This window comes from Phyllosticta citriasiana, assembly GCF_038021145.1.
Source record: "Phyllosticta citriasiana strain CBS 120426 chromosome Unknown IWZ02scaffold_5, whole genome shotgun sequence".
Lineage (NCBI taxonomy): Eukaryota > Fungi > Ascomycota > Dothideomycetes > Botryosphaeriales > Phyllostictaceae > Phyllosticta > Phyllosticta citriasiana.
The window spans coordinates 1,846,331-1,873,605 of record NW_027117282.1 but is presented as its reverse complement, the minus strand read 5'-3'; the positions used below and the strand labels follow the sequence as shown (position 1 = coordinate 1,873,605).

The following is a 27,275-nucleotide window of genomic DNA, read 5'->3' as shown; positions in this document are numbered from 1 at the left end:
AACAGAGAGAGCGGTGTTGTAGTGATGGAACGCAAGTGATGCATTTGAAAGAGTACTCCCGAAACGAAGACACAGAAAATTCTCTATCGTGACTCAAATTGGTCGTAATGACGTTCTAAGACAGAGAAACCGTACTCAAGTGGAGGTCTGGGGCCTGTTTTGCAGAGAATGCGTCGTGTCTTTTCATAACCAGTTAATGTGGATGCACAAGATGATAGCAAACTAAGGCGATATTGCCCAAATGATCTGCCACAAATACACAACTTTTTATTCTTAATGTCCAAAAGCGGCTCACCAAACGGATGAATGGTAAAAGAATGAGAGAGGATGTTGAGCGCAACAACGATGTTGTAAGAGGTTCCCCGCATTGCGTGCTCCGCGGTAACTCACAACCCACCTTGAACGCATCCTTCAACCACCACCGGCCTGTCCGTTCGCTCAGACTACCCCATCGAGCAAAAAATGCGTCTGTAGACGTTATAAATCATCCACGGGCAACCCCACACTCCACTCAAGCTCGGCCAGGAGAGCAGTCCAGCCATTGCAGTCGCGGGGGATTATCTATGATGCCATTGCCGGGATCCGTGGTGCCATGGTCTCTCACCACACCAGGTAATTGATTGATATTTATCTGGGGAGGCACAGCAGGACCGTGAAAGTGGGATACCGCACTTATAGCGATTGCTTCAACGGGCGAATTGGCCAGAGAATCAACATCACATTGCCGATTCTTGAAAAACACTGCAACAATGCCCGGAAAGGTCCTTTCGCCATACAAGCAGGTCCCGGAGACCAAGGCTGATCGTGAGTTTGCGGTCTCCGTCTTGAAATGCTGAGCTCATGTTTTGTCAGTCGACTGGGCCGAGCTCGTCACCCTCGACCTGAGCACCTTTGACAAGCCGGAGGGCAAGGCGCAATTGGTAGACCGGCTCCGTTACGCCGCTCAGCACGTCGGCTTCTTCTATGTCAAGAACTTTGGCATCAGCCAGGAGGAGGTTGACAAGCAATTCGCGCTCGGCCGCGAATTTTACAACCTTCCCCTGGAAGAGAAGCTCAAGTACCACAACATCAAGGACCTCGAGAGCGGAGAATACAATGGCTACCGTCCAGCGGGCCTGCGCAAGTCAGTAACTGTTCTGCGTAGCTCGATGGCATTGAACACTTACATCCAACAGACTGACCGACGACGGCATCATGGACAATATCCAAGTGTACAACCTACCAAAGTTTGACGGTTTCCACGAGAGGGCCCAACCGGCAGTTCTCCAAGACCACATTCAAGAAATCGAGGCCTTTAGCCGCAAGTGTCACGACCTGGTCGTGAACAAGCTCCTTCGACTCTTTGCCATCATGCTGGAGCTGCCCGACGAGGAGCAATTGGTGCGCGACCACGTCTACGACGACAAGGGCGAGGATCACTTGCGGTACATGCATTACTCCTCCCGCACCCCGGAGGAAAACAGGCGCATCGGCGAGCTGTACGCACCCGGTCACACGGACCTTGGCAGCATCACTCTTCTCTTCAGACAACCCGTGGCGGCTCTGCAGATCCTCAACAACCAAGGGCAGTGGAAGTGGGTGCGGCCGCAGGACGAGACCATCACAATCAACATTTGCGATGCCCTGTCCGCGCTGACGGGCGGATTCCTCAAGAGCAGCATCCACCGCGTTCATGCGCCTCCGGATGACCAGGCGCACATCGACCGTCTGGGAGTGCTGTATTTCGCTCGGTGAGCAGGTTGCCATCAAACGCGAAGAGCGCAACTGACCAGTGAACAGTCCCAACAACCACGTCGTGCTCGACCCAATCAACAACAGCAAGCTTTTGGACCGCCTGGGCATCAAGTCGAACGCGTTCACCGAGCTGGGCCAGCACTTGACCATGGAGCAGTGGGTCAAGGTGCGCCAAACGCAGCAGCAGCGCAAGACCGAAACCCCCAAGATTAGCAAGGATGGAAAGTACGAGTATACGAAGAAGGACCTCGAGATTATTCCCGGTCTGCAGGCACAGATCCACAACTAGGTTTAGTAAATTGCCGATGACTTGAGATGTTTTTAGATCATGAAAAATTCTTGCGCTGTTCTACTTTTGAAACTTGAAGGCAAAAAAATTCGAACATCCTCGTCTGCCACATTAGGCCCGAAAGGTGACATGCGTTTGGGTATGGAAGAAGTGACAATCACTCCAGTCGACACGGTAGAGGTGAGAATAGAAGACGCATGCTGAGAACCGATGACGCCTAGCTACGCCGCCTGAGATGCCATGCTTGGAAGATGCTGCGCATGAAATCGTGACGCGTGTAGACAGGGACTAGTAGTTATTGGGACAGCCCTTTTGCTTTTGAATGATGCCCGTATTCCACGCACCCCATCCCATGAGGCGGTTAGCAATGTCGTTGACGTAGGAGATGGTGCCGCCGCTGCACGTCTGGTCGAGATTGCTCGGGTTGCACACTTTGCCCGAGTTGTAGGCGCGGAGAGTCTGGTACGGGTTTCCTGCTTGAGACATGCCCGTCCAGGACTGGGTTGCGCCGCTGTTCAGGTACCATGCAAGCCCGGGGCCGCCTGTAGGCCAGCTTCCATACTGGCCTTCGACGCCTGAACGAATCATCTCCTCGATGCTTGCAAGCGGAGTACCAGGGTTGTACGCTTTACTTCCGGGAGGTCCCTGCATCAATCCGCAATTGGCGACACCAGTGCAGGGAACGTTGAGCCTTCCAGTGGACTATAGAAATCGTCAGAAATTGTGCGTCTTGGATGTGTTTAATTCAGTTTACCTCTTGCATCATGACAGCCAGAATGAGCCTTGCATCAACTTTGTCTTGTTCAGAAACAAGAAGGATCTTTTCGCGAATCACATCATTAATGTTTCTGGTGACATTGTTGATACTAATGAAGTAGTTTTGTTGCTGTTGGATTGCGGGTAGGTTCGTTTTCCAAAGGGCGTCGAAGCTGATCCACTGCGCGAAATTTGGGAGCAGGGCTGCAGAGCCCCAATAGCACTTGTAGTCGAAGGTATTCTGGTTGACTGCCTGGGCATTTGGCGTTGCGACATATGAACGGAACCATCCCATGCTCCCTGGAGAAGTTACACCTGGAGTCGTGCCGTAGAATGTCTGAGCTCGCGGCATCCGCGTTCCCCGGGCTTGAAGGTGTTCATGGTCCCTTGTTGATAGGGAATTTCCCTGGCCATCAGGCGACGTCTCAACAGGGTGGGCAAGTACAGTACAGGGCGCGACCAGAAATGACGCGAAAAGAAAAGAAAAGACCTGTTAATTCAATCAGTCAAACTCGGTTCTCGATTGCACCGTGTGCCTCTACACACCTTCTTCATTTCCATTCGCATTTTGGAAAGTGTTAAAATCTGGGAGCAAGGTGAAATAGATCAAAACCCAAGGCGAAGATGGAAACACAAAGAGAACAGTGAGATGAGCGATAGAGTGGAAGGATGATGTTCAGATAACTGAGATTTCAGCACCGCTTATATACCGATGCTGCGCTTGCGATGTTCTGTCGCAAGTCAACATGTTGCCGGAAGCAGCACAGCAAATAGTCGTCTCAAAAGCGAGAGAGTGAGAGAGAGAGGTGTCCGTAGAATCATGGCTAGCGAGGGGCGTCAACTCCAACTCGAAGACAGGAAAGGGGTGAGCCAGTTTCCAAAACTCGACCCGCACAGAAAGCAGCGTTGGTCGAAGATACGTGTCAAAGGCAAGGCGTTTTTCGCTGATTTGTTGCTTTGCTTGGTGTTTTCGTTGCACAAACCGTCGCGTTAGTACCTATGCGGCTAGGGAAAACGATGTTTGTGGTAACTGTCCCGTAGAGCGTTCAAGGCCCACTTTCGCTTGCGGCTTGTCAAGATAGGAAGCCTCAACGTCAAGGCAATCGAGGGTTGGGTGCATTCTTCGTTTCGCTACAATGTCAGCCACTAGCAAAGGACGGGTACGTCACAACTGCCACTAGCCATATAAGACTGTGCTCAATCTGCGGACTTCTGCGGATTGCTTTCGCAAAGCGAAGTATGCTGTGAGGACGCGCGGCGCCGACCGTTTGCGCGATTGCAAATAGCAGGACCACGCCAGATTACTCGTCACGAGGCTTCGCGACGTGTCGCTGGTATGTAGCACCCCTTTTACAATCCAACGTCTACCAGAAAGATGCGGATCTGTTGAAAAATGCCGGACTGGATCTACCGCTGCACGATGGAAAGACATTGCATTGAGTGTCAAGGCTTCCAAAGAGATCGTCAGCGGGAAAGAAAAAAAAAAAATCACAATCTGAACGCGCCAAGACGTGGAACAAATGTTTATTCATTGTATGTACGTGGAGACAGCAAGTCGTCGCACTCGGAAAACGCTGGGCAAACCGAGGGCGGGATTCGAGACTCCTTCCAAGTTTCTGGGTCAGAGATGGCTTTGAGCGTCCGTTCAAGTAACAAGGTGTGTGTGCCGAACGCCGATATCATGCTGGCCCCAAAACCCACAGTCAAACCACTTGAGCCCGGTGAAGGGAGAGCTTGAAGGCGAGTGGAGGGGCCAGCTCATCGGGTACACGCTAAGCTTTCATCATCTGTAGAAGAGTGTCAGTGGTGCGTTGCAGCGCAATAGGCCGATGCTTGGGACTCACATGGTTAAAACGTGGAAGGATGAAAAGAAGGGAAAGGAGACGAGAGCGGAAAACTGGGAGGAACCAGCAAAAGTTGCGCCGATGCTTAGTAATGATGGGAGCTAGTCTTCTCTGGGAATCGACACGGTTGAAAAGCGCAGGGCAGGCGTCTCGACAAATCACGACGGCACCGCGCCAAAAGTTCCAGGGCATTAATTGCGCGGCGTCTGGGATAGCGCAGTCATGTTGTCCTCATGTTGTCGGACGTGTGTCAGACCACTTCCGGCGTCGAGGAGCCATGTTCGACTTTCCGCGAACGTCAACCCTCGAGGAATGCCCAAGCGTGCTTTACCACTTTTCCGAGGGCCTGCAAACATTCGCACCGCTTCTTCGTCAAAGGCCAATAGAACATTGCCCCCATTTTTATACCACTACCAAAAGCAATGTTGGTTGAAATCGAAGACGACCGCCCTCACAATGCTAACGTGTTTTCTACAGCGCAATTCCCGCCCGCCACTCACGAGATCAAAGATCTTGAAAACGTCAACGTTGGAGACCATGTCGTCCTCCACGGCTATATAGGTGGCGGCCACAGCCTTTCTAGACGCCTTAGTTTCGCTACTTTACTGAGCAAGGATCTTCGTTACCAAGTTCAAATAGTTTCAACCGAGAAAGATGCACTTGGACAAGCCCATTGGAGATTCCTCGAAGAGCGCTCCAAAAACGTGGTCGCTGTAAGAGGAGTCGTACAAGAGCGCAAATCGAAACCGACTAAATCAAAGCTCCAAGCTATCGAAAATGTCGAAATCAAATTACAACAATACTTGCGGCTGAACGAATTCCCGAGGGACATTCAATTTGACAAGGGTACGGTCTTCTACCCTCACCAGCGTCACTTGCAACTTCGTTCAAGCGAAGACCTTCGGGGAGCGCTTGAGTTTCGCTCAAAGGCAAGCGCGATTTGCAGAGACGAGCTCACCAAGCAAGAGTTTCTCGAGGTGGAAACGCCGCTGCTTTTCAAATCAACACCTGAGGGTGCAAGAGAGTTTCTTGTGCCGACGAGAACAAAGGGTCTGGCATATGCATTGCCGCAAAGTCCGCAGCAGTACAAACAGACGCTCATGGCCAGCGGCATCCCCAAATACTTTCAAATCGCAAAGTGTTTTAGAGACGAGGACTTGCGGGCTGACAGACAACCTGAATTCACGCAGGTATGCGCTACACTCCAAAGCATGCGGCTCAGAGCTGACCCTGGCAGCTGGATTTGGAAATGTCGTTCGCATCCGCGGATGATGTAATGGACTGCGTAGAGCGCCTGGCGGGCCGCCTCTGGACTGAGCTTGGTGTTGCCACTGTGTCCGAAAAGTTTCCTCGAATGACTTACAGCGATGCCATGGCGAAGTACGGCTCCGATAAGCCCGATGTTCGGCTTGGGATGGAGGCGCGTATTCTTCCTGCTTTGAAAAGAGCTTGAGACGTCTAACATTTTTGGCAGATCTCACGTATCGACCACCTTCTCCCGGCTGACCTGATAAGCAAAATTGGTCCCATTACTTTCCCTGCCGTCGACGCCTTCAAGCTCCGTCTAAACACCAGTCCATCGGAAGCGTCTCGGTTTGTCTCTGATTTCATGAAGTCTCCGGAAGGTCATGCCTTCATGGGAAATCCCGACGGTCAACCTGGCGTTGCCGTATTCAACTCAAGCAAACCGATGCAGGGCCTACATGTCTTTGGTTTTGAAGCGGCAGAGCGAATGGAGGAAGACCTTGGGCTCGAAGAGGGTGACGTGGTGATCTTCCAGGCCAGAAAGAACGAAGCGTTTTCGGGCGGAAGCACAGCAATTGGACGATTGCGGCTCGCGATGCACAAAGCAGCGGTCGAGAAAGAACTCCTGCCGAAGCCTGAAGGATTCGAATTTCTCTGGATCACCGACTTCCCGCTCTTTTCACCGAGTAACGACACAGACCCAGGACAGGGAGGCGCAGCAGGTCTAGCTGCAACGCATCACCCTTTCACTGCACCAAAAACCGCAGAAGACATTGAATTGCTGCTTACGGATCCTAAGTCAGCCCGAGCCGACCACTACGACCTCGTTGTCAACGGCGTAGAGCTTGGTGGCGGATCACGCCGCATTCATGTGGCCGAAGTTCAAGAATGGGTGATGCGGGAGGTGCTCAAGATGAGCGATAAACGTATTGAGGATTTCAGGCACTTGCTCGAGGTGCTCCGCGCGGGATGTCCACCTCACGCTGGAATCGCGCTGGGCTTCGACCGTTTGATTGCAGTCATGTTGGGCAAAGACAGCGTCCGGGATGTCATCGCTTTCCCAAAGAGCGGGAAAGGCGAAGACATGCTCGTCAAGGCGCCGAACAGGGTGACGAAAGAGCAACTAGAAACCTACCACCTCCAGCTGAAGGAGTGATTGGAGTGTCGGAGCGCTCTGGCAGCGACCGGAAACCGTGTAGACTACTCGCGGTCAACCGCGGAATTGTATATTAGCGCATAGCAATGGCGTCGAGACGCCAAGAAAGTCCATTTGCTACTTGAATTGAAAATAAAATGCTGATTCCGGTGGCGGTTTTTGGTGCCTCGCTATGCAATGAAAAGACTATCGTGGCATCATACGCTTGAAATTCTTAACGCGTCCCGCTTAGCTGATTTTCGCATTGGAGAAGTCCATCTCTGGGTGCTGTGCCTTGAACTTTTCCAAAATCTCTTCCTTCTTAAGCTCGTCGCTGGTCGGCTTGCCCATTTCCTTTTGGCGCTGGTCAAACATCATCTTCTCGACCATGGCCCTTGTCTCGCCGTCCAGATCGCTCAACTTGCTGTTTTCGGGTGTGATCTTGGACGTGTCGATCTTGGGGGCCGTCGTGATGGCATGTTCCCACCACTCCATTTTGTTTGCCTTGTCGAGGTGGATGCTTATCTCCTTGCCTTGAGGAACTGTTTCGAGGGTCCAGGTGGAGTCATCGACGAGGATGGGTTTGGGAAGGTCGCCCTGCGTCTCGGGTCAATGACATGTCAAGGGGGCGCTGTGTTTCTCCTTACATCGATAATGGGGTCTTGGCCCTTGATTGCGACCCTGAGCTTGGTCTTGGAGATCTTCACGTCGAGGTCCCTGCCCTTGTAGTTTCCAGAAATGGGAATGGTGAGGTCCACATCCTGGATGGTCTGGGTCCACTTGTAGGGCAGCTGGGCCTGCTCGGCAGCCTCTTTGGCGCGCTGCTCGGCGTCGAGCCTCTCGCGTTCGGACGGCGAGGGTGACGTTGGACGAGACATGACGATTCTTTTCGGGAGAGATGCAGAGGTGGCTCAGCCGGGGGGGGGGGCGTGGTATGCAGGAGAGGTTGGTTGGTGGGAGGCTGTGGCCAGGTACTTTTGGCGCGGGCTGCGATGGCAGTGAACGGACCCTCCGCCGCCGCCGAGCTCACTGATGACGCCTGTGCCGGCTCCCGCCCTATTCATTTCACCTGTCCACCTTCCAACCTTCTCTCTGCCCGCGAACCCAAGGTACCTGCGCCCTCCATCGACACCTCCCTCTTCGCTCGCCCACCGTCGCGGAATGCTACGCGCCTCAAATGGCCAGCTCCTTTGAGAAGTCTGTAAAGGGAGCCACCAAGATCAAGGCAAGCTCCTCGCCAGCCTCCTCGTCCCCTCGCTCGAGCCCCATCCACTAATTCCGCCGGCACCGCACAGCTCGCCCCCCCAAAGTCCAAGTATGTCGAACACATCCTGGTAGCCACACATGCCGGCGAAGCAGGTGTTGCGGAGGTCTTCCGCACCCTGCAAAACCGTCTGCGCGACACGACATGGACCATCGTTTTCAAGGCCCTCATTGTTATCCACCTGATGATCCGCGAGGGTGAGCCCGATGTGACACTCAAGTACCTGGCGCAATCCCCGGCACGGCGCCTGGCCATCAACAACTTCACCGAGGGTATGCGGCCCTGCCCCTCCCGGTCGATGATGTGCTTATGCCTGAATTAGTCCAGACCCAAGGCCACAACATCCGCGCCTACTCGGAGTACATCATGGCGCGCGCCAAGAGCTTCGGTTCTACAAGAGTTGATTACGTCAAGCAGGGTGAGGGTCGATTGAAAAGATTGTCGGTCGACAAGGGATTGCTGCGGGAGACGGAGCAGGTCCAGGACCAGATTCACGCGTTACTGCAGTGCGACTTTTTGTCACAGGAGCCAGAGAACGAAATCACCCTCACTGCTTTCCGACTACTCACCATGGACCTTTTGGCTTTGTTTCACGTCATGAACGAAGGGACTATAAACGTCTTGGGTTTGTCCAAAACAATTACTTCTTCTCCGGCCGTTGGTCTAATGCTCCCCAGAACACTACTTTGAAATGTCGCACCCCGACGCTGAGCGCGCATTGAGGATTTATCGCATGTTCTGTCGGCAAACAGATGCGGTCGTGCAATATCTCAGCGTCGCAAGGCTCCATGAACACTCGACACGCCTAGAGATTCCAAAAATCAAGCATGCGCCGACGAGTTTAGCATCATCCTTGGAGGAATACCTCAACGACAAGGACTTTGAAGTTAACCGCAGACAGTATCTCGCTCAGCAGGATGGCAAGAAGGGAAGATTCAATGGAACCAGCAAATTGAATGACGTGAAAAAGGACGACCCCTTTAGCACGAAACCGCCTGCACAGGCCCAAGAGAACAAGGGTCCGGCTCCAGACCTCATTGACTTTTTTGAGTCCATTGAGCAGAACCAGCAACCGATGGCACACTTTCAACAACCGCAAATGCAAATGCCACAGCAAGCTGGTATGATGCAGCAGCAGCCTTATGGTTTTGCGCCCCAGCCTACGGGATTCCAAAACAACCCATTCGCGCAACAGCAACAACCACCCCCACAACCCCAAACCCAGCAGCTGCAACCTAATTTCACAGGAGCGGGATTTGGTGGATTTGGCCCACAACCTCAGCAGTTTCAACAGCAAATGTCACAGCAAGGAATGCCGCAGTATCAGCACCCTCAGTTTACTGGAGCCCCTGGTCTTGAGCAGCAACAACTACAGCAGATGTCGCCACAGCAGTTGCAGCCACAACATACGACCACAAACCCATTCCGCGCATCAATGTTGATGACTCAAGGGACGGGTGCATCGTTTGGATTTCAAAACGGATTAGATCTGAACAGAACGTCGACCAATCCCTTTGCCAAGAATTCGTCCAATCACACAGGATTCAATCCATCATTGTCTGCTATACCGTCTTCAGGGCCGGCCGATTTCTCCCAACAACAGCAGCCGCCCCAACCGCCACAACCGCTCCAGCCGACGCCAACAGGGACCAATCCTTTTGCTAGACCCAAGACAGCTGGAGCGGGGTCTGGTTCTACGCCATCTATGCTGTTTCCGACAGCTACTGGGAGCACCAATCCTTTCCGGCAGAGTGCATTTGTCAATCAACAGACCGGACAAGGCTGGCAAAATAGTGCTCAGGCGTCGATGGGAGGTCTAGAGCAGTTAGAGACGGTTCCAGTGTTCCCTCGTCCTGGCCAACCCAACCAGCAGCAGCCTCAGCATACGGGATGGTCGACCTGAGTGGCGGAGGAACTCCAGGGCATTTTCATATTTCGTTGCGTTGGTTTCTTTCGTGTTGGGGTACCTACCAAGCAGGGCGTTTTGGATCTGGAGACTTTGAATCGGGCATATCACTGCAGGCAAGCCTACGGCCGTTGGGGATGTTGGATCAAAAGAGCGGTTTCTTTTCAAGGAATTATTCTGTCATTGAATCCCAAATCGAGGCTTCGAGGCCTGTCAAAGCTGTACTGCTGCACATCTGTCTTCTTCGGACTTGAACGGTCCAACTTGCAGCATTGCCCAGGGTCAGCACCTAGAGGGACTTGCGTGGAGGGATATTCCAGTGTATTAGTATCATGTTTCCCTGCCCCGGCGCCGCACGCGATTGGCAGAAATGAAGAGGAATGGGCTCCCTCACTTGGTTGAAAAGAACGCTTGTGCAGCCACGTCGTTGGTATGAGGAGCGCGAGGGCTAGCAGCTTGTTTGCCCATGGATGTTCTAGTGCCATCAAACGGTCAACGGCCGGCACTCGCTGAGGTACCGTAGGGTATGACACGGGCCATCCATGCCGCCGCGCACGGCACCCGGCATCTGGCAGGCAGCAAATCTAATCTGATCTGATCAATCAGTTATGACGGAGGGAGGGGCATGCGCAAGCACCCGCGCCCGCACTCGCGCCCGAATTTTGGATTCCATCCAGTTCGGCTGCACCCAACCACCACATTGCACAACCTTCTCCTCAAAGCCAGGAAACACTGCACTGCACCCGACATGTCTGGACCTGTAGGACCCGCCGGCGCTCAGCTCTCGGCTGAGCAAGCCGACAACTTCGAAGACGTGAGTGTCGCAAACCACCAAAGGCCTCATGAGCAACGAGCACTGACATATGCCTAGATTGAGAAGCAGTTCGCCGTCAAGGGTACATTCTCTATGATCCTGCTCCAGGACTCGTTCACGCTAACGCGCATCCGCCCTTACAGTTGTCCAACACATGTCGACGTACTGGTCCATCCTTGAGCGCATGCGCGGTTCGCAACTGCGCCTGACCAAGATGGATGACGAAATCTACGAGCACTTCAAACGCGAGTTCCCCGACTTTGACCCGCGTGCCACCATCAACGAGGACGACATGAAGTCGAAGGCAGGCAAGGAGAGGTGGCGTAACTTCATCATGGAGTACGAGAAGAAGATCGATGACTACAACTTTGGCACCATGCTGCGTGCCAACCCTTCATTCGAGTATGGAGAGAGGGAGACCATTTTCGGTAAGTATTCACCGGTCTGGTTGCCGAACTGAGGGCAAGGGATTGTGGCATCGGCATCGGAAGGACAAAGGCTAAATCCTTGGCTAGCGGTGCGGATGCAATTCTACGCCGTCGAGATTGTCAGAAACCGCGAAGGCTTGAACGATTGGATCTACGAGAAGGCGCATCCCGAAGAAGCAAAGAAACAAGAAGAGAAGAAGGAGTAGTTGGCTCGGATACCGGTTGTTTGCTGCTCCGTCCAACCCAAACGTATTGCCACCGAGTGCCACGCATCCCATGGCGCACAAGCTCGACCACAGACCCACCGAGGCTTGTGTAAGAGATCATAGCCGGGCAGCTGATGTCTCCGTCCTTGTATCTGGGTTGGCCACGAGAAGAGTAGAGTCCTGGGTGACATGACAGCGGACCCAAGGTAGCACGCTACACAAAACCAAAGAGGCAGACGCCTTAGAAAGTACTCCTCAGAATGTGACTGGGAGGCTCCTCGTAGCTAATCCGCGGCTGGAACATTGTGAGGCCGTAATCGGACTTTTTTTTTTTTTTTCAGACGTCTTTGTTGCTAGAGTGAAAGAACAACCTTGGCGCAGAGGCGAAGTGCCTACGATTGTTCTTTGATTCACTTCACATTTCATCGCACCCTGCTTTACTTGTTATTTCCTCCAGCACTCGCCGTCCTTCAGACGTGTCTCTCCTTCGTGATTCTAATGGACCAAAACGCGACTCACCTTCGCTTCTAAACCATGGCCGAAAGAAACGTCGACAGAGAGCCGCCTTCAGTCCCAGCGGATAAGAAAGAAACGGAGAGCGAGGACAGCCTTTCACTGCCCGACGCCGAGTCAGGCGAAAACGAAGAAGTGCTGCGCAAAACCCAATGGAAAGACCTCTTCAACTTCACAACAAAGAAACATCTGCCGTTCCTCTTCGCAGCCATCTCCTTCGCGATCATTTGCGGTCTCGTGGCACCGTTCAATGCCTGGCTTTTGGGAAAAATCTTTGACGCCTTCTCAAGATATGCGGCTCGCTCAATTGACGCCGATAAGTTGCGAAGCGAAATTTCCAAGTATACCATCTACATGGTTGCGCTGGCTGCGGGCAACTGGCTTATGCAATCCCTTTACTTTGCTTCTTGGATCCTATTTGGAGAGCTTCAGGCCAGAAGCGCTCGCGAGAGGATATTCAGGGCATTGCTGAAGAGGAATATCGAGTGGTTTGACCGCCGGAAAAATGGTATCGGGGCCATGATCCCACGCCTGCAAATGTACGACGCACATCTCCCCCACAAGGCTGTCGTAAACTAATCAAGGCTACAGGCAAACGCGTGAGCTTCAAATCGCTACCTCTCAGCCATTTGGCACATGCATCGAGTCAGTTGCCACAACGCTCATGTGTCTTGGTCTCGCAATGTACTACTCGTGGAAGTTGACCCTCGTCATCCTTGCAGTCATACCTGTCGTTGGCATAGCAGTCGTCTTCTTTTCGTCTCGTCTCCAACCCAACGTCGACAAACAGAGCGACAAGCTCAACGAAGCCCTCAAGTATGCCATGGCTGCTATGTCTTCGATTGAGACTGTCAAGTCTTTTAATGGACAGGATCTGGAGGTTTGGAAATACACTCAGATTGCCCGCAAAGCTGCCGGCTACTATGTCAGGCAAGCCAACTGGAACGCTCTTCAGATGGGTGTCGTCAGCTTGTGCACCTTTGCCATGTTCATTCAAGGGTTTTGGTACGGAACGACTCTACTCGACAAGGGACTTTCAGCAGGGAAAGTCTTGACGACTTTTTGGGCCGCGCTCATGGGCTGTCAAGGCTTCATGGCTTTTCTGCCCATGATGATGGTTCTTGAGAAAGGCAGAGCTGCTGGCGCAAAGCTGAGGGCGGTAACCATCCATGGTAGCCTAAGTGAGGACGAAGTGGTTGAGGGAATCAAGCCTGACCATTGTGCCGGCGATATTGAGATGAAAAACGTAAGGCTCACAACTACTCGATCAGGACAGATACTGACAATGAGAAGATCAACTTCTCATACCCCATTCGTCCCAGCGAGTTGGCGCTGAAAAACGCGTCTTTGTTCTTCGCAGCCGGGGAGACAACGTTTGTCATTGGTAAAAGTGGATCGGGTAAAAGTACCGTCGGTCAGATCCTATCTCGCTTTTATCCGACCAAATCTGGAACGATTACGCTGGACGGTCACAAATTCGAGGACCTGGATGTTCGATGGCTACGTCGCAATTTGACACTGGTGGAGCAAACCAGCGTACTTTTTGAGGGCTCCATTTTTCGGAACATCAGTTATGGAAAGGAAGACTTTGAGACGGTCACCATGGACCAAGTCAAGGAAGTGACGCAGTTTGCGCTCTTGACCGACGCTATCAACGACATGGCCGATGGATACGACACCTTTGTTGGTGCTGGGGGTACTTCGATGAGCGGAGGTCAACGTCAGCGTGTTGCTATTGCCAGGGCTCGACTCAGGGACACGCCGATTTTGATATTGGACGAATCTACGAGTGCCTTGGACTACATCAATCGTACGATCATACTCGAGAGCATTCGGAAATGGCGCAAGGGAAAGACCACAATCATCATCACCCATGACATTGGCCAGATTCAAGCAGAGGACTACGTCTTCATCTTGGAAAACGGAAAGGTCGTCCAAGATGGATACCGCAAGTCCATGGAGAAGGATCTCAATTCACCGTTTCAAAAATTTCTGGCCTCCAGCAAAGAAGACGGCGAAAAGGACGCAGAGTTCTCAGATTCGGAGTCGGATGAATCTGACTCGGGAATCTCGTCAGTCTACTCAGAGAGCGCCAAAGTCCGGGATCGCTTAGCCGACTATCTTGAGGAGGATACAGCTCAGCCTCCCAAGTTCGTCCCGAGTATTTTTGTTGAGCAGCGAGTGGATCCAAACAATAGACAGTCAATGGTTCTTCCACCAATGCAGGCAGGCTACTGGCGCTCTCCTCAGGCGTTTGCCTCCTCTCCTATGCCTGTCATGGAGTCAGCCTCGCCATCTACCCCAACACCAGCCTCACGACGAAACTCTGGATACTTTGCCGTCGATGAAAAACGCCAGAGTAGAGTCAGAGCTTCCATTTATGTGCAAGATTTCGAGGGGCTCGTTAGCGAACCAGACAGGCGTCGGACGACACGCAAAAGTCGTCGCCAGTCGATGGCTGCTCGAAGGCGATCTGTGCGACAGTCGCGGCTCAATCGCAAATCTCAAATGATATTGGAGAAACCTGCCACACCGAAGAGGACAGGATGGAGACGGATCTTGGACTTTGTCCCTGGCCTCTTGATCTTCAAAAAACATGATCGTCGGGATGGCCAAGACGTCATGAGCATCAAGCAGATTCTCAAAACTGTATGGCCGCGACTCAGCTGGTCTCAGCGCTTCATCCTCATTTTGGGGTTTTTCTGGTGCATCATCCACGCTGTCTGCACCCCTGTCTTTTCATTCGTCTTCACCAAGCTTCTGGCCACCTTCTATAACCCGACAGATCGAACGAGAAAGGCTACGCTATACTCCTTGGCAATTCTGGCCGTTGCCATTACTGACGGTCTTGCCCAATACTTTTCCCACTTTTTACTCGAGTACGTCGGCATGATGTGGATCCACAACGTGCGCGAGAACGCGATGAAGCAAATACTCGGGCAGCCAAGAGAGTTCTTTGACCGCGAGGAAAATGCCGTCGAAGTCCTCGCGCAGAGCCTCGACTACCACGCCGAAGAAATGCGAAACATGCTCGGCCGTTTCGCCGGACAAGTCACGGTTGGCGTCGTCATGATGTGTACGGCCATCATCTGGAGTATTGTGAGCGCTTGGAAACTAGCTCTCGTCGGTCTCTCCGTCGCCCCCATCTTCTACGGTGTTATGAATGGCTTCTCGGCAGTCAGCAGCAAAGCTGAAGGTGCACTCAACGACGCCGACGAAAAGGCTACGGAGATTGTGGGTGAGACGTTTACCAATATCAAGACTGTCCGTTCCTTCACGCTGGAACAGACCCTCTTGAAAAAGCACCTCGAAGCTACGCAAAACATCTTCAAAGTTGGCTTTCGCCGCGCGATCTATTGCGGCGTCTTCTTCGGTCTTACTGACAGCATCATCCACTTTGTGACGGCTCTGCTCTTCTACTACGGAGGCGTGGTCATTGCGTCGAATGAGTTCACAGTGACAAAGGTTCTCAACGTCTTTACCGAGCTCACCATGAGCATGACCAACGTGTCTATGATCATCTCCATGATACCTCAGATCGGGTCCTCACGAGACACTGCGACGCGTCTACTACGCCTCGCCAAGCTCGACGCATCCAAATCGCACGAGGCGCAAGGCTCGACACGAATCCCACTCATTGGCGACATCGGCATGCACAACTTGACCTTCAGCTATCCGACACGACCATCAACGACGGTGCTGCACGACGTCAACATGACGATCCGGGCGGGCAGCTGCGTGGCCATTGTCGGCGCGTCAGGCTCGGGCAAGAGCACGATTGCGGCGCTGCTTCAAAACCTGTACCCCGTCCCCTACACCAACGATGCCAGCATCACGCTCTCCGGCCGCGACCTGCGCCACTTGCACACTCCCACTCTGCGCTCCCTCGTCACCGTCGTCAGCCAGAGCCCCACCATCTTCCCTGCCTCCGTCTTTGACAACATCACGTACGGCCTGCACGACTCGGACCCGCAGAGGGCGCTTCCCCGCGTCCGCGAGGCCGCCAACGCTGCCGGAATTGACGAGTTCATCATCTCGCTGCCCGCCGGCTACGACACTCCCATTGGCGAAGGCGGAGTCGGTCTTTCGGGTGGTCAAGCACAGCGCATCGCCATTGCGCGCGCGCTGGCCCGCAAGCCCAACGTCATGATCCTCGACGAAGCCACGAGCGCACTGGACGTCGAGAACGCCGGAATCGTGCGTGAGACTATCAAGCGTCTGGTCAAGGGCACGAGGGAGCCGCAAGCCTTGGATAGGGGGAGCTCGGGGTCGATGGTCGGCAAGGGCATGACTGTCATCATGATCACACATGCCAGGGAGATGATGGAGATATCTGAAAAGGTCTTCATGCTGGACAAGGGTAGGTTGGTGGAAGAGGGTTCGTTTGGCGAGCTGGCAAAGAGGAAGGGTCCGTTTTCTAGATTGCTCAGGGGCGAGTTGGAGGGTGAGGGAAATTACGAAGGGGCCGGGGCAAGCTAATCGGTGGATGGCATGATGGTACTTTTGGATTTTATCGATTCGGCCTAGCTTTTGTTGAAATTTTATCCATGCGTTCCGTTCTCTACAACCGTCTATGCTGAGTGACAGGTTATCACTCGGAAACAAAGAAGTCCATATCACAGATGCAACATCGTTCCTCCTCCTTACTCACATATCATTATCTCTGCCCCGCAAATCTGCGCTCCTGGACTTCAGACAGGGCACGGCTTCCGCTCAGCAGCGCCACCACTCCGACCGCGCCGACCGCGGGCAAAGTCTGGAAGAGGTTCCAGCAAGTGTAGTAGAGGAAGAAGATGCCTTCGAGCGCGACGACAGAGCCAAAGAACAGCGCGTGAGACGCGGGAGCAGCGCCCAGAGCCTTGGGTAGGTGGTTCAAGTTGGCACCAAGGGCGACCCAAGTGATGAGCAAGACGGGGAGCGCAGCAGCAACGGCGGCGGCAAACACGAGCGTGATGACCTTGGGCGGGTTGCGCGGGTCGGTCTTGAAGATGTGGTGGATCTCGTCCTTCATGCCGTAGCGGACGGGAGGGTCGGGGATTGCGAGGGGGACGTTGGGGTCGCGCTGGACATCGAGGTCGAAGACGACCGAGTTGTAGGGCTCGGAAGAGCCGAATGACCCGATTACGAGGGATGCCTTGAGGGGAGAGCTCGTGACGAGGAATTGGTAGGGGAGCTCCTTCTGAGTCTACCAGTTGTCAGACCCCGAACATATAAATCCAATGCGACGGCGGATCATACCAGCTCAACCTTGGCCTTGCCATTGTCCTTGACACTGAGGGCGAAACCGTCCTCAAGCCCAGTCTTGGGGTCCGTCAGGGTAAGAAACGCTTGATGCGGCCTCTTTGCCTTCTTGCCGTCGACGGTCGTGAGGATGATTTTAAGCGTGTCGGTAGCTCCAAGAGCAATGGGCTTGCTGAGCGGCGCCTTGGGATCAAGTCTGCGGAATGGTGGTCAGCGACGTATTGGGATGTTTGCGATTCGGTGCAAGCTGTACTTCTCCTTCACGCCTCCGCCAACGCCAGCGCCTTTGGCCTGAACGGTCAGAGAGGCACCGTCGAAGCTCCATGAAGAAGCGGCGCTGACGGCGCTAGCACCTGCGAGCAAAAGCGTCGAGACGAACGAGAAGCGCATCGTGTGCCAATTGAGGTTTGCGGCGTGCTCGAATGTTGCTTGCACTGGAGCTGCAAGCTGCCAGGTGTTAGAGGAGACGTAAGCGCAACAATGCACGGACCAAGTCTTCAAGCCGGTCGCCCACCTCAAGACCTCACGGCAACCACGTTCCTGCATCACGAAAGCCTAAGACCAACATCGACCAACACCGATGATGTTGGCACTCAGTAACGTTAATTGCTTTGGGAAGTTACTCAGCAGGCCTACAATTACGCCTTCTCGACAGCTGGCTACTCAGAGAGAACCACGACATCACACCTCACCCAGTCCGTCTTTCCTACAAGCAATACGAGTCTATACCCCTTTCAATTATCTGTTCTTCACCGGAGTCGCACCCAACAGTAACAGTGCCAGCGGCATCCTTTTATTTCGTCATTGCGTTTTTGTTTCACTGAGATGGAAATTCTGCTCGTATGCCTTACCTTATGCCTAGTTCGTTCCAAGAAGCGGAAAACATTGCAGTAACATCCAAGAAGTGATCCAAGGAGGTTCCATCCTTGATGACAGTATGCTCGACTTTTGTATGGTGGACGGAAAGAAAGCCCAATGTTTTCATTCTTCATTATGCTACCTGAGCATTACCAGTTTCTGGCTTTGCGCTTTTCGTTTTGTCCAGGCCATTGCTTCTCAACGCTTTGACTCTGAGCTCCTCGTTTCATTTTTGGGGCTTTGTCTTCTGGCCAACTAAACCTTCAAACTGAGGTCTCATGGCTTATTGAGGACTAATGAAGTGCTCCATTATAACAGGGTGTGTCCAGAGCAACAGGGCTCAGATGCTCAGATGCTCCTCCACTGGGGCATCGATCCATGGTACTATACCGGTCCCCATCAAAGTTTGCACACCAGCAAAGAAACCGTTATGCCCAGATCAATGCAATATAAAAGGCTCAAGCCCCGGGTCCCTCGACCTGTCAGTACGCTCTGTCAACAGCCTTCAACGATCACATCGTTCCCTCACATTTGACAGCTTGACTGCTGTGGATCTCCATCACTTCTACACAACTCCAGCTCAATAACTCACCACCTAACCACCTCACACTGTAAATATCCTCCAAAATCACCATGCGCTCTGCGTTCGTTGACCATGGGCAGAAAACAGAGTAAAAATAACAAACAAACAAAGTGCTCTTCACAACCTGCCAGTTCGCCAACCAGGAGGAGAACGTCTGCCAGCATCCCCCCAAAAAGGTGCCCGTCGCAGTACAAAGGCGCCGCGCTCACGAAAGGCGGCGGGAAAGAAATAGCCGCGTCGTCAGCGCCATCCGGACCGAGGCCCAACACGAATGGGCCAGCAAGCTCAAGTCCCAGAGGCAGCCTCTGCTTCAAGCCCATGCCCAGGCCCAAGTACTTCCCCCCGCCTGAAGGAGATGTTCGCTACCCTAGAAGGCATCGAGGGGAACCAGGTCCGGGGCCAGCTAACCCCGTGATGAAGGGCCTTGCCCGGAGCGCTGCTGATGCCTTTATGAGAGGCTAGTACGGGGTAATCGACAGCCAGCTCAAGAAAAAAGGCTTCCCGAAGTTGGCCGAGCTGGCCTACAAGATGCGAGGCTGGTTTCTTCGGAAACGTGGAGGAGACCTTCATTTCTTGATACCCCGGAAGAGTTGTTCGAGGACTTCTGAACGGGTATCAAGGCCATTCGCTCAATAGAGCGCCTGATCCAGTTCTCTTGAGCGGATGGACTATGCGTGGAGTTGGGTTCTCATCAAGGTTTTTTCGTGTTTTCTTAGGTTGGACAATTCACTTTGTCTGGTGTTCTCTGTAACTCTTACACCATGATACCAGCATTTTGCGGAGCTTTCATTTTTTTCTTCACTGGTTTTGTTAGAACAGCACATGTTTTTGTGATTATTTTGCTTCTTCATGGGTTAGAGCATGCAACCGCATTGGCGGTCACTTCAACATCATGATACGACCACTGGGGACAACCGGAAACGGAGCTTGGGGCATTCTATGGAGTTTTCACTCTTTCCTTTCTTTGTTTCTGTTATTGTATCACACATGTTTTTCTGATCTTTTGTTTTCAATCAATAGCTCAAAACATTCATCTTCAAATCAATCCACTGATTCGTGATCGACCACTGCTCGAAAAGTGCATTTCATGAATTTCTCGACTTAAGCAAATTGATTGCCATGGCCGAAGAATGACACATTAGCAATGTAATGAAGCCAAACCACCGAAGCACCTTCTTCATAAGCAGTGGTTTCCGAAGTCTCTTCAGAAAGCTCCTGATGGTCCACCACTCAAGAGTCCGTGCGAGGCGGAGGCGGGGGACTCGCCGCTCGGACGGAAGTGCCGATCTGGATCCCTGCGAGCCGGCCCTCGGCCCGAAACTTCACAAGCGTTTCGTGGGACCTGACGCGACTCTCCGGCTGCACCTCGACTCTCGATATCGACGGCCGTCGCTGGATGTCTTGCATTGACAACGGACTGTTCTGGCCGATTCAATCACCATCGGCGCTGATGCTCTTGCAAGGTTCTTGCAGATTGAAGCGATTCCGCGGTCCTCGTTCGAGCTTTTCCCGCCGTGTTGGACATTGAAGACAAGTCAGGAGACTTAAGTAAGACGACCCACGCTGCTCAGAGAAAGCGTCTACGGAAGTGACGAAAGAAAGAGCTTGGAATCACTCCACCGCACTACTCACTCACCTTTTGAGCTCGAAATTCATTCCTCAGGCCATCGACACCGCTGGGATCATCCAACCGTCCGAACCACCGGGCCGCCGCCTCAAGTGACTCATTTGCAAATAGAGCTCCGTCGACGAACGAACAACTCATCAGCGCGGGAGGGAGCCACCAAAAGCCAAATTTGACCCAGAAACGCGTCCAATCAAACGCGTAGTAGACGCGCGACAGCTGTCGTCCAGCCCCAGCAAATTCCAACTTGACATCAAAACCGTCCACCCCTAATCCAAACCTCGCGGCGGCGTTTCATCAAAGCGTGTGTTTTTTCGTCGTACACACTATCCCAATCCACCTATCGATTTCTTTTGCTCGCTTGCAAGCCACAGACGACGACAACGAACACCATGGCCACGCCTCTGCTCCTCCGCGCCATGCGGCCCGCTCCCCTGCAGCTAACCTCCCCTACCTGTATGCTCATCCGCTGCGCCGCCACGACGACGACTGCCGTCCCGCCCGCGAAGAAGAGCAGTGCCCGCGCGTCATCATCGCCGCAAGCAACCTCCAAATCGGCATCCTCCAAGACCGCGGCGCGCAAACCAACCACGACGTCGAGGGCCAAGGCGAGTAGCGGTAGCGGCGCCATCAAACCTAGTAGTACTAGCACGATCGAGGACGCAGCCGCAGCCCAACGACGCAGCGTCAAGGCGCTTGAACATGCGCGGCAATGGCAGCAGCAGCAACAACAGCAGCAGCAGCAACGAGACCAAGAAGAGGCGGCGGCGGCGGCGGCGGCGAGAAAGGAAGAGCAGCAGCAGCAGCAGCAGCGCAAGGGCGAGATGAAGGCCGAGTACAAGCCGGTTGCGCGCCGCGTGCTGGCGGCCATTGTGGCGGCGCCCATCGCAATTGTGTCGAGTTGGATGTTGTGGGAGAGAAGTGAGTATCTTCTTGATTTGTTTGAGCTTCGTGGTACAAGTCAATGGTTTGCAGAATTTTGGGCTGACTTTTTTTTGGCGCCTTGGCAGTCGTGCTGGGCAAGGAACAGAGAGCGCGTCCGGAGGTGTCTGAGGGAGCGGCTGAAGATGCGGGAGCTGGTCCTGCGAGTGTGCGTTAGGTTTGGATAGACCAGTGATGGAAAAGAGCTGCGGGAGTGGTGAGTGAGTCTTCCAGGCGCTTTTGTAACACATCCCAGCCAATTGTTGGGCGCCATGGACACGAAGAGGCCAAGTTTTGACGATTGATGCCGCAATGTTTCTGTACTATATGCAAGATGGGGCAAGAGCTTGGGTTCTTAAAGAGGCAACCGCACTCGTCGAAGATGCTCAATTTGCTCAATTTAGATACACGGTCGCCAAGACTCTTTTCCCGCTCGATTTCGACGCCGCATCCACATCATTTTTTCATTCGTCGCCCCCAAAATGCTTAGAGAGAGGCCTTGAGCACCTTAAAGGCGTCAGCCCTAGATCCCTTGAAGCGCTCCTCGGCCGTCTTCCAGTTGATAACGCTCCAAATGTTGTCCACGTAGGCGGCCTTGCCGTTGAGGTACTGTAGATAGTACTGTGCTCAAAGTCAGATTCGATCTACGATGAAAGAGCAAACAACGACGACTCAGACTCACAGCATGCTCCCACATATCGACGCCAAAGATTGGCACCTCGCCCGGTCCAACGATGGGATCCTGGTCCTTTGTCGTGACAATGGTCAACCGAGGCTCCTTGGTGGCGCCCTCGACCTTGACGAGCCAGCCCCAGCCGGAACCCTGAATGCCGAGCAGAGCAGCTTTGAACTTTTCGCGGAACTGCTGCTCGCCGCCAAAGGTCTCGGTGATCTTGGCGGAAAGCGAGGGGGCGGCCGTGGCGAGCTTGGAGTCGGACGAGTTTTGCGGGGCCAAGTTCTCCCAGAAGAGCGAGTGGTTAATGTGGCCGCCGCCGTTGAAGCGGATGGCGGCCTGCAGCTGGATCTGGTCGGGCACGTCGCACGAGGTGATGGCGCTGCTGTACTTCTCTAGGGCGGCGTTGAGGTTGGCCACGTAGGTGGCGTGGTGCTTGTTGTGGTGCAGCTCCATGATTTGCTTGCTGATGGCCGGCTCGAGCGCCTGTCATGATGAGTATTAGCGGGCATTTTCTCGATGGTTAGTGAGGAATTGCGGCTGTGTCTCCAGCGGTGAGGGTGCATATTGGGGTGGTCGGATTTGGTGGAAAGGGAGGCCAAGGGGGGCCGGTGGACATTGCAATGCAAAGGGTCACCAGACTTGACGAGACTGTGGGTGGCAGTAGGGCGTAAATGTACTCACATCGTAGGGGTATGGAAGCTTCGGAAGGGAGTATTTTTGGACAGACATGGCGGTGGTGTTCTCTCCGATTGACGGGATAGGATTGTTGAAGAAGGGAAGTTGGAAGAAGGAGGCAGATACGGGAGCAAGGAGGTTTGCAATGACAAGGAGGCAGAGGGCAGAGGACATGAGGGTGTTTTTGGTCGTGGGTGCGGGGTCGCAGTGGTTGAGGCGGGGGTCATGACACCATGATGTCCTCGACCAAGCAGGAGAAGCCATTTCCTGAGGCAACTCTAAGAGACGTGAATGGACCAGTACAAGTACAAGAGGAAGAAGAGGAAGAAGAAGAAGCTCAAACTTGCTCAACCCGACAGGTATGGATAACTTGCTCATACACCCGCAACGGCGACCCGTGAAACAATCGACGGCTGAAACGACTCTTTGGACAGACTGAACGGACCTCCGGCGCGGATTGGACGGGTATAAGAAGCTGTCCCGTCCTGCAACAGGCGATTCGCTGGTCAGACCCCTTATATACCTTATAAGCCGGTACAAAACGTGGTGTTGACGCTGCGACGCGGTCGATTCAGACACCAACGGCTGCCGCAGACCGAGAACGCCGATTCGCTAGCAACCATGTGCGGAGAAGCGTGCCACTCGACTCGACTCTCCTCAGGCGGCACCATAGCTGTCCTTCGCTCTCCGCACGATCCTACCGGCCAGCCCGTTGCCAACGAGCCCGTCGCAAGCTGCGACTTGCTTTTCGACAACCCCGCCAGTCCTTGCAATCCTCGCACCCGCGCCGTCCTCCGCGCCAGGGATGGTGTTTCTGTCGACGGTCTGAAAACCTACTTTATGCTCATCCAGTCAGTCGCCATTACCCAAGCTCTTCTTTGCATCGCTGACGGTTCACTCCTTGAACAGCCGCGATGGAGACCTCCGCACCCGAGCGTCGATGGGCGACGAGGTTCGCACTGCCCTCCACGCGATCGAGCTGAAACCTGCCGTCGATGAACACCAGAACCACGCACGGATGGACCTGCCCGAGGCTCTGGACCTCTGCGTCGGCACTGCGCGAGGCGTCATTGGTCGTCGCGTGTCGATTGTCCGTGGCGGAGAGCGTGTGGCCGAGGGCATCATCGGATACAATTGAGGGTCGCCATGGTTTTTGTTTCGTTCCAGCAAAGGCGCCAGGTAGAGCTTGGGTTCAGGTCGGATTTGGAGTTTATGTTCAGGGAATCTGGGGTTCTGTGCGAGTTCCACAGCAGGGCCATCGATACCTTCAGCGGCAGCAGATCGCCGGGCACTTCTTCAGACCACATCCTTACATTTCGTTCTCGGCTGCACAGTGGGTGTAACAAGAAATGAGACATCCGCTAGGGAGCATTCGTCCGCCGCCCCAGCCACGCCTAGGGAGTAGTCATCCGCAATCATCGCCGCATCTAAGGAGCAGTCATCTACTTCCACAACTACAATGCTTGGCAAGATCTAGTCCATGTTGACTGAGTGTCATTTCTTTTTTCGCCCACTGTGGCTGGGCTTTCCATCATGTCTCGGCAGCCTCCACCTATCGGAGTGTTTCCCAGCCACTGTTCACTTGTCAGTACCTCAGCCCTACCCGCCGCTACAAGACGGATTGACAGGGTCTCAACATTGGCATCCTCTTGGCCAGGCGCCACAAGTTCTCAACTTCATCATCAGATGGCAGGTGATTTTTCGCCGTTTGTCCATCTATCGCTGGGATGCGCGCCGTAAACGCTGTGGTACTGTGACTCCAACGTCTGTCGCCACCTCGGGCCGCGCGCATAACCGACGAGGCCGAGATGCTTCAAAATCTCGGAGCTTCTGCACAAGGCTCGATGCGCGAGACTATCATCTCAAGTCGAAATATTGAGGCACAGGTTGCTTTGCAAATACTATTAGGCCTATCAACCTCGGTTCTGCACGGCATATGCTCTCAAAGGCCCAAAGACCAGGAACCTTTGCCGGGGACGTGCCACTCGTTGGCAAAACTGCCAAACAGAGATTTCAGACCCACCTCTCCACGCGCTCTTACCTGAGAAAAACTCTGCTCACCCGAGCTTCCAGGTCCCAACGACGGAGTACACGGACTTCATGATGGCATCGAACCAGGCTTTTGCCCAGTCTCTCACGACTTTTCCCGTTGCCTCTTTTTCGCGTTATAGTCATTCGTGTCTGCATCTCTTCAATTCACAAGTCTACTGTTTTCCACGCCTACCACCGCCATAGCTGTAAAGCTTTTTCCACCGTCAAGCTGCTGCCAGTCCATACCTGCTAGGTCTCGCCAATCGCGTGCGCGTACCCGCCAGCATGGGAGCGTACGATGAGAAGGGCACCGACGCCATCGCCAATGCTACACCCACCACCAAGGCCGGCGCCGCCAATGGAGCTCACGAGTTTCCCGGGAGCGAGGGCTCTTCTACCCAAGACCTTGAGAAGCAGGGTCCAAATGGGACACAAGAGCTCAAGAGAAACCTCAAGAGCCGCCACCTCCAAATGATTGCGATAGGTGCGACTGCCTGGCACATGGAGCCTCCCCGTCTCGTCTAACCCGAGCACAATGCAGGTGGTACCATTGGAACGGGTCTCTTCATCGGCAGCGGCGAAGCCATCGCGGAAGCTGGCCCGGCCGGCGCACTCATCGCATACGCTTTCATCGGAACCATTGTATACTCGGTCTGCGTTTGCCTTGCGGAAATGGCAACATATATTCCCGTCTCCGGTGCCTTTTGTCAATTTGCGGCACGTTTCATTCACCCCAGTCTTGGTTTCGCCATGGGCTGGATTTACTGGGTATCATGGGCCCTGACCTATGCTCTCGAGCTCACTGCGTCCGGTTTGATCATTCAGTACTGGGACAGGGATCTGTCTATCGCCATATTCATCGCCATTTTCTGGGTAGTAATTACCGCCATCAACTTCTTGCCTGTGAAGTTCTATGGTGAACTCGAGTTTTGGTTCGCAGGTAAGCTTAGACATCAGCTCCCCTCGACTTTTGTACTAATGTCTGGCTTGTAGGCATCAAGGTTCTCCTGGTCATTGGATGTAAGGATCCCTCTGACAAAACCACAGATGCATTGTTTCCCGGCGCTGACCCTCTATAGTCACCATCTTTGCGATTTGTGTCGACGCGGGCGTTGGCAAGAACGGCTACATTGGCTTCAAGTACTGGGGCAATCCTGGCGCTTTTGCCCCCTACCTTGTAACGGACAACGACTCAACGGCCAAGTTTGTCGGATTCTGGGCTGTCCTCATCCAGGCCGGATTCACATACCAGGGTACCGAGCTGGTTGGTATTGGTGCCGGCGAGACAGGTGAGTCTGCGAGACAATCGATTTGGACAATACTAACCAGTCGCAAAGCCAATCCCCGCAAGACTGTCCCGTCCGCGATCAGGAACACATTCTGGATGATCTTCATCTTCTTCATGGCCATCATTTTCTTCGTCGGCCTTCTCGTTCCGTACGACAACGAAGGTCTCCTCAGCCAGGGCAACGACGCCTCCAGCTCGCCGCTCGTCATTGCCGCCAAGCTCGCCGGTATCAAGACACTGCCTGGAATCATCAACGGCGTCCTTCTGACTGTCGTCTTATCCGCCGCCAACGCCAACGTTTACTCTGGCAGCCGCATGATTATCGGTCTCGCTGATGCTGGCTGCGCACCCAAGTTCCTCGCAAAGACGACCTCGGGCGGTGTTCCATACTGGTCGGTCGCCTTCACGGCGTCCATTGGGCTGTTGGCCTTTATGAACTTGTCCTCAACAGGTGGATCCGTTTTCGATTGGTTCCAAAACATCTCGGGCGTGGCGGGCTTCATCAGTTGGGGCTGCATCAACTGGTGCCAGATCGCTTTCATGCGTATCCTCAAGGTGCGCGGCATCAGCCGCCAGTCGCTGCCCTACATCGGCGGTCTCCAGCCTTTCACGGCGTGGTACGGTCTCTTCTTCAACGTCCTCATCATCCTGACCCAGGGCTTCACCGCTTTCATGCCCTGGAACACGTCCGACTTCTTCGTCGCCTACGTCTCGCTCATTCTCTTCGTCGTCCTTTTTGTCGTCCACATGCTCGTCACCGGATCCAAGTTCGTCAACCCCATGGAAGCCGACATTGACACGGGCCGCTTGCAACCCGAGACCGAGGTCTGGGAGGAGAGCAGCGACAACTTCTTTTCGCGGATGAAGAGCAGGATTAGGGGTTGAAGGGGCTTCTCTGGCGTTTGATACATGTTTTCCTATCTGTTCTTATTTCTCGGTCTCGTCTTGAGATGAAGACGCTCGTGTACGGCGATGTAATGATTTGACTCGACGCAACCAAAAAAAAGGGGGTTGGAGCTCGGACGCATCGGGGCAACGCAAAAATGGGTTCGGTTCTGGCATTTTACGGCGTTTCGGTCTTGCCTACCCAGTACATGGATGCAAGTAATGGCGGCAGAAGTGAAGATGACAATCACTGCACTCAATGGCCAGAACTCGATATGCGCGTGAAGCAGAAGAACATGTGTCCAGACAGGGAAAACTTTTTGATTGACTCCAAGGGTATTTTGTGGTCCGACCCAGAG

The 27,275-nt window shown here is 53.7% G+C and overlaps 13 protein-coding genes across 13 annotated transcripts; 8 read left to right on the top strand and 5 right to left on the bottom strand.

Moving 5' to 3' along the window:
- Nucleotides 1–749: 749 nt before the first annotated feature.
- On the top strand, nucleotides 750–2,023 carry IWZ02DRAFT_376318 (uncharacterized protein; the record flags this gene model as incomplete). The annotated part of the gene is made up of 4 exons (XM_066764874.1): nucleotides 750–804; nucleotides 853–1,123; nucleotides 1,176–1,730; nucleotides 1,780–2,023. The coding sequence occupies 4 exons, from the start codon at nucleotides 750–752 to the stop codon at nucleotides 2,021–2,023; spliced, it is 1,125 nt and encodes a 374-aa protein (XP_066624059.1).
- IWZ02DRAFT_239822 (uncharacterized protein) lies at nucleotides 2,020–3,759 on the bottom strand. The gene is made up of 3 exons (XM_066763050.1): nucleotides 3,326–3,759; nucleotides 2,778–3,269; nucleotides 2,020–2,725 (listed from the first exon to the last, which is right to left on the bottom strand). The coding sequence occupies exons 1-3, from the start codon at nucleotides 3,344–3,346 to the stop codon at nucleotides 2,312–2,314; spliced, it is 927 nt and encodes a 308-aa protein (XP_066624058.1). The 5' UTR covers nucleotides 3,347–3,759; the 3' UTR covers nucleotides 2,020–2,311.
- A 1,014-nt stretch (nucleotides 3,760–4,773) lies between these two features.
- IWZ02DRAFT_449372 (aspartyl-tRNA synthetase) lies at nucleotides 4,774–7,121 on the top strand. Its single transcript, XM_066767393.1, has 4 exons — nucleotides 4,774–5,047; nucleotides 5,101–5,813; nucleotides 5,861–6,043; nucleotides 6,098–7,121. Exons 1-4 carry the CDS (start codon nucleotides 4,846–4,848, stop codon nucleotides 7,022–7,024), a joined length of 2,025 nt encoding a protein of 674 aa, XP_066624057.1. The 5' UTR covers nucleotides 4,774–4,845; the 3' UTR covers nucleotides 7,025–7,121.
- Nucleotides 7,122–7,991, bottom strand: IWZ02DRAFT_449370 (HSP20-like chaperone). The gene is made up of 2 exons (XM_066767392.1): nucleotides 7,651–7,991; nucleotides 7,122–7,600 (listed from the first exon to the last, which is right to left on the bottom strand). The coding sequence occupies exons 1-2, from the start codon at nucleotides 7,879–7,881 to the stop codon at nucleotides 7,253–7,255; spliced, it is 579 nt and encodes a 192-aa protein (XP_066624056.1). The 5' UTR covers nucleotides 7,882–7,991; the 3' UTR covers nucleotides 7,122–7,252.
- A 189-nt stretch (nucleotides 7,992–8,180) lies between these two features.
- Nucleotides 8,181–10,484, top strand: IWZ02DRAFT_517676 (ENTH domain-containing protein; the record flags this gene model as incomplete). Its single annotated transcript, XM_066770700.1, has 4 exons — nucleotides 8,181–8,228; nucleotides 8,299–8,539; nucleotides 8,590–8,892; nucleotides 8,945–10,484. 4 exons carry the CDS (start codon nucleotides 8,181–8,183, stop codon nucleotides 10,168–10,170), a joined length of 1,818 nt encoding a protein of 605 aa, XP_066624055.1. The 3' UTR covers nucleotides 10,171–10,484.
- A 437-nt stretch (nucleotides 10,485–10,921) lies between these two features.
- IWZ02DRAFT_489854 (polysaccharide biosynthesis-domain-containing protein) lies at nucleotides 10,922–11,621 on the top strand (the record flags this gene model as incomplete). The annotated part of the gene is made up of 4 exons (XM_066769610.1): nucleotides 10,922–10,987; nucleotides 11,045–11,069; nucleotides 11,131–11,415; nucleotides 11,503–11,621. 4 exons carry the CDS (start codon nucleotides 10,922–10,924, stop codon nucleotides 11,619–11,621), a joined length of 495 nt encoding a protein of 164 aa, XP_066624054.1.
- Nucleotides 11,622–12,155: 534 nt separating this feature from the next.
- IWZ02DRAFT_375539 (P-loop containing nucleoside triphosphate hydrolase protein) lies at nucleotides 12,156–16,613 on the top strand (the record flags this gene model as incomplete). Its single annotated transcript, XM_066764829.1, has 3 exons — nucleotides 12,156–12,673; nucleotides 12,726–13,380; nucleotides 13,428–16,613. The coding sequence occupies 3 exons, from the start codon at nucleotides 12,156–12,158 to the stop codon at nucleotides 16,611–16,613; spliced, it is 4,359 nt and encodes a 1,452-aa protein (XP_066624053.1).
- A 7-nt stretch (nucleotides 16,614–16,620) lies between these two features.
- IWZ02DRAFT_418258 (Oligosaccharyltransferase subunit Ribophorin II-domain-containing protein) lies at nucleotides 16,621–17,880 on the bottom strand. Its single transcript, XM_066765810.1, has 3 exons — nucleotides 17,629–17,880; nucleotides 17,373–17,571; nucleotides 16,621–17,319 (listed from the first exon to the last, which is right to left on the bottom strand). Exons 1-3 carry the CDS (start codon nucleotides 17,763–17,765, stop codon nucleotides 16,792–16,794), a joined length of 864 nt encoding a protein of 287 aa, XP_066624052.1. The 5' UTR covers nucleotides 17,766–17,880; the 3' UTR covers nucleotides 16,621–16,791.
- A 2,674-nt stretch (nucleotides 17,881–20,554) lies between these two features.
- IWZ02DRAFT_239539 (uncharacterized protein) lies at nucleotides 20,555–21,792 on the top strand. The gene has a single exon (XM_066763048.1). The coding sequence runs from the start codon at nucleotides 20,833–20,835 to the stop codon at nucleotides 21,547–21,549; it is 717 nt and encodes a 238-aa protein (XP_066624051.1). The 5' UTR covers nucleotides 20,555–20,832; the 3' UTR covers nucleotides 21,550–21,792.
- On the bottom strand, nucleotides 21,654–22,740 carry IWZ02DRAFT_449355 (Asp f 6-like protein). The gene is made up of 2 exons (XM_066767391.1): nucleotides 22,044–22,740; nucleotides 21,654–21,982 (listed from the first exon to the last, which is right to left on the bottom strand). Exons 1-2 carry the CDS (start codon nucleotides 22,488–22,490, stop codon nucleotides 21,848–21,850), a joined length of 582 nt encoding a protein of 193 aa, XP_066624050.1. The 5' UTR covers nucleotides 22,491–22,740; the 3' UTR covers nucleotides 21,654–21,847.
- IWZ02DRAFT_238701 (uncharacterized protein) lies at nucleotides 22,579–23,275 on the bottom strand. Its single transcript, XM_066763045.1, has one exon. It carries the CDS (start codon nucleotides 23,088–23,090, stop codon nucleotides 22,668–22,670), a length of 423 nt encoding a protein of 140 aa, XP_066624049.1. The 5' UTR covers nucleotides 23,091–23,275; the 3' UTR covers nucleotides 22,579–22,667.
- On the top strand, nucleotides 23,213–24,021 carry IWZ02DRAFT_238600 (uncharacterized protein). The gene is made up of 2 exons (XM_066763042.1): nucleotides 23,213–23,563; nucleotides 23,622–24,021. Exons 1-2 carry the CDS (start codon nucleotides 23,334–23,336, stop codon nucleotides 23,848–23,850), a joined length of 459 nt encoding a protein of 152 aa, XP_066624048.1. The 5' UTR covers nucleotides 23,213–23,333; the 3' UTR covers nucleotides 23,851–24,021.
- A 789-nt stretch (nucleotides 24,022–24,810) lies between these two features.
- On the top strand, nucleotides 24,811–27,256 carry IWZ02DRAFT_238624 (amino acid permease/ SLC12A domain-containing protein). The gene is made up of 5 exons (XM_066763043.1): nucleotides 24,811–25,227; nucleotides 25,285–25,683; nucleotides 25,737–25,763; nucleotides 25,823–26,032; nucleotides 26,081–27,256. The coding sequence occupies exons 1-5, from the start codon at nucleotides 25,029–25,031 to the stop codon at nucleotides 26,914–26,916; spliced, it is 1,671 nt and encodes a 556-aa protein (XP_066624047.1). The 5' UTR covers nucleotides 24,811–25,028; the 3' UTR covers nucleotides 26,917–27,256.
- Nucleotides 27,257–27,275: the final 19 nt, after the last annotated feature.

Coding starts and splice junctions, on each gene's coding strand:
- IWZ02DRAFT_449372 (XM_066767393.1), top strand. CDS start 4,846: ATGTTGTCCTCATGTTGTCGGACGTGTGTCAGACCACTTCCGGCGTCG. Junction 5,048..5,100: donor ATACCACTACCAAAAGCAAT/GTTGGTTGAAAT, acceptor TGTTTTCTACAG/CGCAATTCCCGCCCGCCACT. Junction 6,044..6,097: donor ATGTTCGGCTTGGGATGGAG/GCGCGTATTCTT, acceptor CATTTTTGGCAG/ATCTCACGTATCGACCACCT.
- IWZ02DRAFT_239822 (XM_066763050.1), bottom strand. CDS start 3,346: ATGCGAATGGAAATGAAGAAG. Junction 3,270..3,325: donor TGCGAATGGAAATGAAGAAG/GTGTGTAGAGGC, acceptor TTGAATTAACAG/GTCTTTTCTTTTCTTTTCGC. Junction 2,726..2,777: donor TGGCTGTCATGATGCAAGAG/GTAAACTGAATT, acceptor CGATTTCTATAG/TCCACTGGAAGGCTCAACGT.
- IWZ02DRAFT_449355 (XM_066767391.1), bottom strand. CDS start 22,490: ATGGAGCTGCACCACAACAAGCACCACGCCACCTACGTGGCCAACCTC. Junction 21,983..22,043: donor TCGATATGTGGGAGCATGCT/GTGAGTCTGAGT, acceptor CTTTGAGCACAG/TACTATCTACAGTACCTCAA.
- IWZ02DRAFT_238701 (XM_066763045.1), bottom strand. CDS start 23,090: ATGAGCAAGTTATCCATACCTGTCGGGTTGAGCAAGTTTGAGCTTCTT.
- IWZ02DRAFT_239539 (XM_066763048.1), top strand. CDS start 20,833: ATGGCCACGCCTCTGCTCCTCCGCGCCATGCGGCCCGCTCCCCTGCAG.
- IWZ02DRAFT_238624 (XM_066763043.1), top strand. CDS start 25,029: ATGGGAGCGTACGATGAGAAGGGCACCGACGCCATCGCCAATGCTACA. Junction 25,684..25,736: donor ACTCGAGTTTTGGTTCGCAG/GTAAGCTTAGAC, acceptor TCTGGCTTGTAG/GCATCAAGGTTCTCCTGGTC. Junction 26,033..26,080: donor TATTGGTGCCGGCGAGACAG/GTGAGTCTGCGA, acceptor CCAGTCGCAAAG/CCAATCCCCGCAAGACTGTC.
- IWZ02DRAFT_418258 (XM_066765810.1), bottom strand. CDS start 17,765: ATGCGCTTCTCGTTCGTCTCGACGCTTTTGCTCGCAGGTGCTAGCGCC. Junction 17,572..17,628: donor GGCGGAGGCGTGAAGGAGAA/GTACAGCTTGCA, acceptor ACCATTCCGCAG/ACTTGATCCCAAGGCGCCGC. Junction 17,320..17,372: donor GCAAGGCCAAGGTTGAGCTG/GTATGATCCGCC, acceptor GACAACTGGTAG/ACTCAGAAGGAGCTCCCCTA.
- IWZ02DRAFT_449370 (XM_066767392.1), bottom strand. CDS start 7,881: ATGTCTCGTCCAACGTCACCCTCGCCGTCCGAACGCGAGAGGCTCGAC. Junction 7,601..7,650: donor GCCAAGACCCCATTATCGAT/GTAAGGAGAAAC, acceptor CCCGAGACGCAG/GGCGACCTTCCCAAACCCAT.
- IWZ02DRAFT_238600 (XM_066763042.1), top strand. CDS start 23,334: ATGTGCGGAGAAGCGTGCCACTCGACTCGACTCTCCTCAGGCGGCACC. Junction 23,564..23,621: donor ACCTACTTTATGCTCATCCA/GTCAGTCGCCAT, acceptor CTCCTTGAACAG/CCGCGATGGAGACCTCCGCA.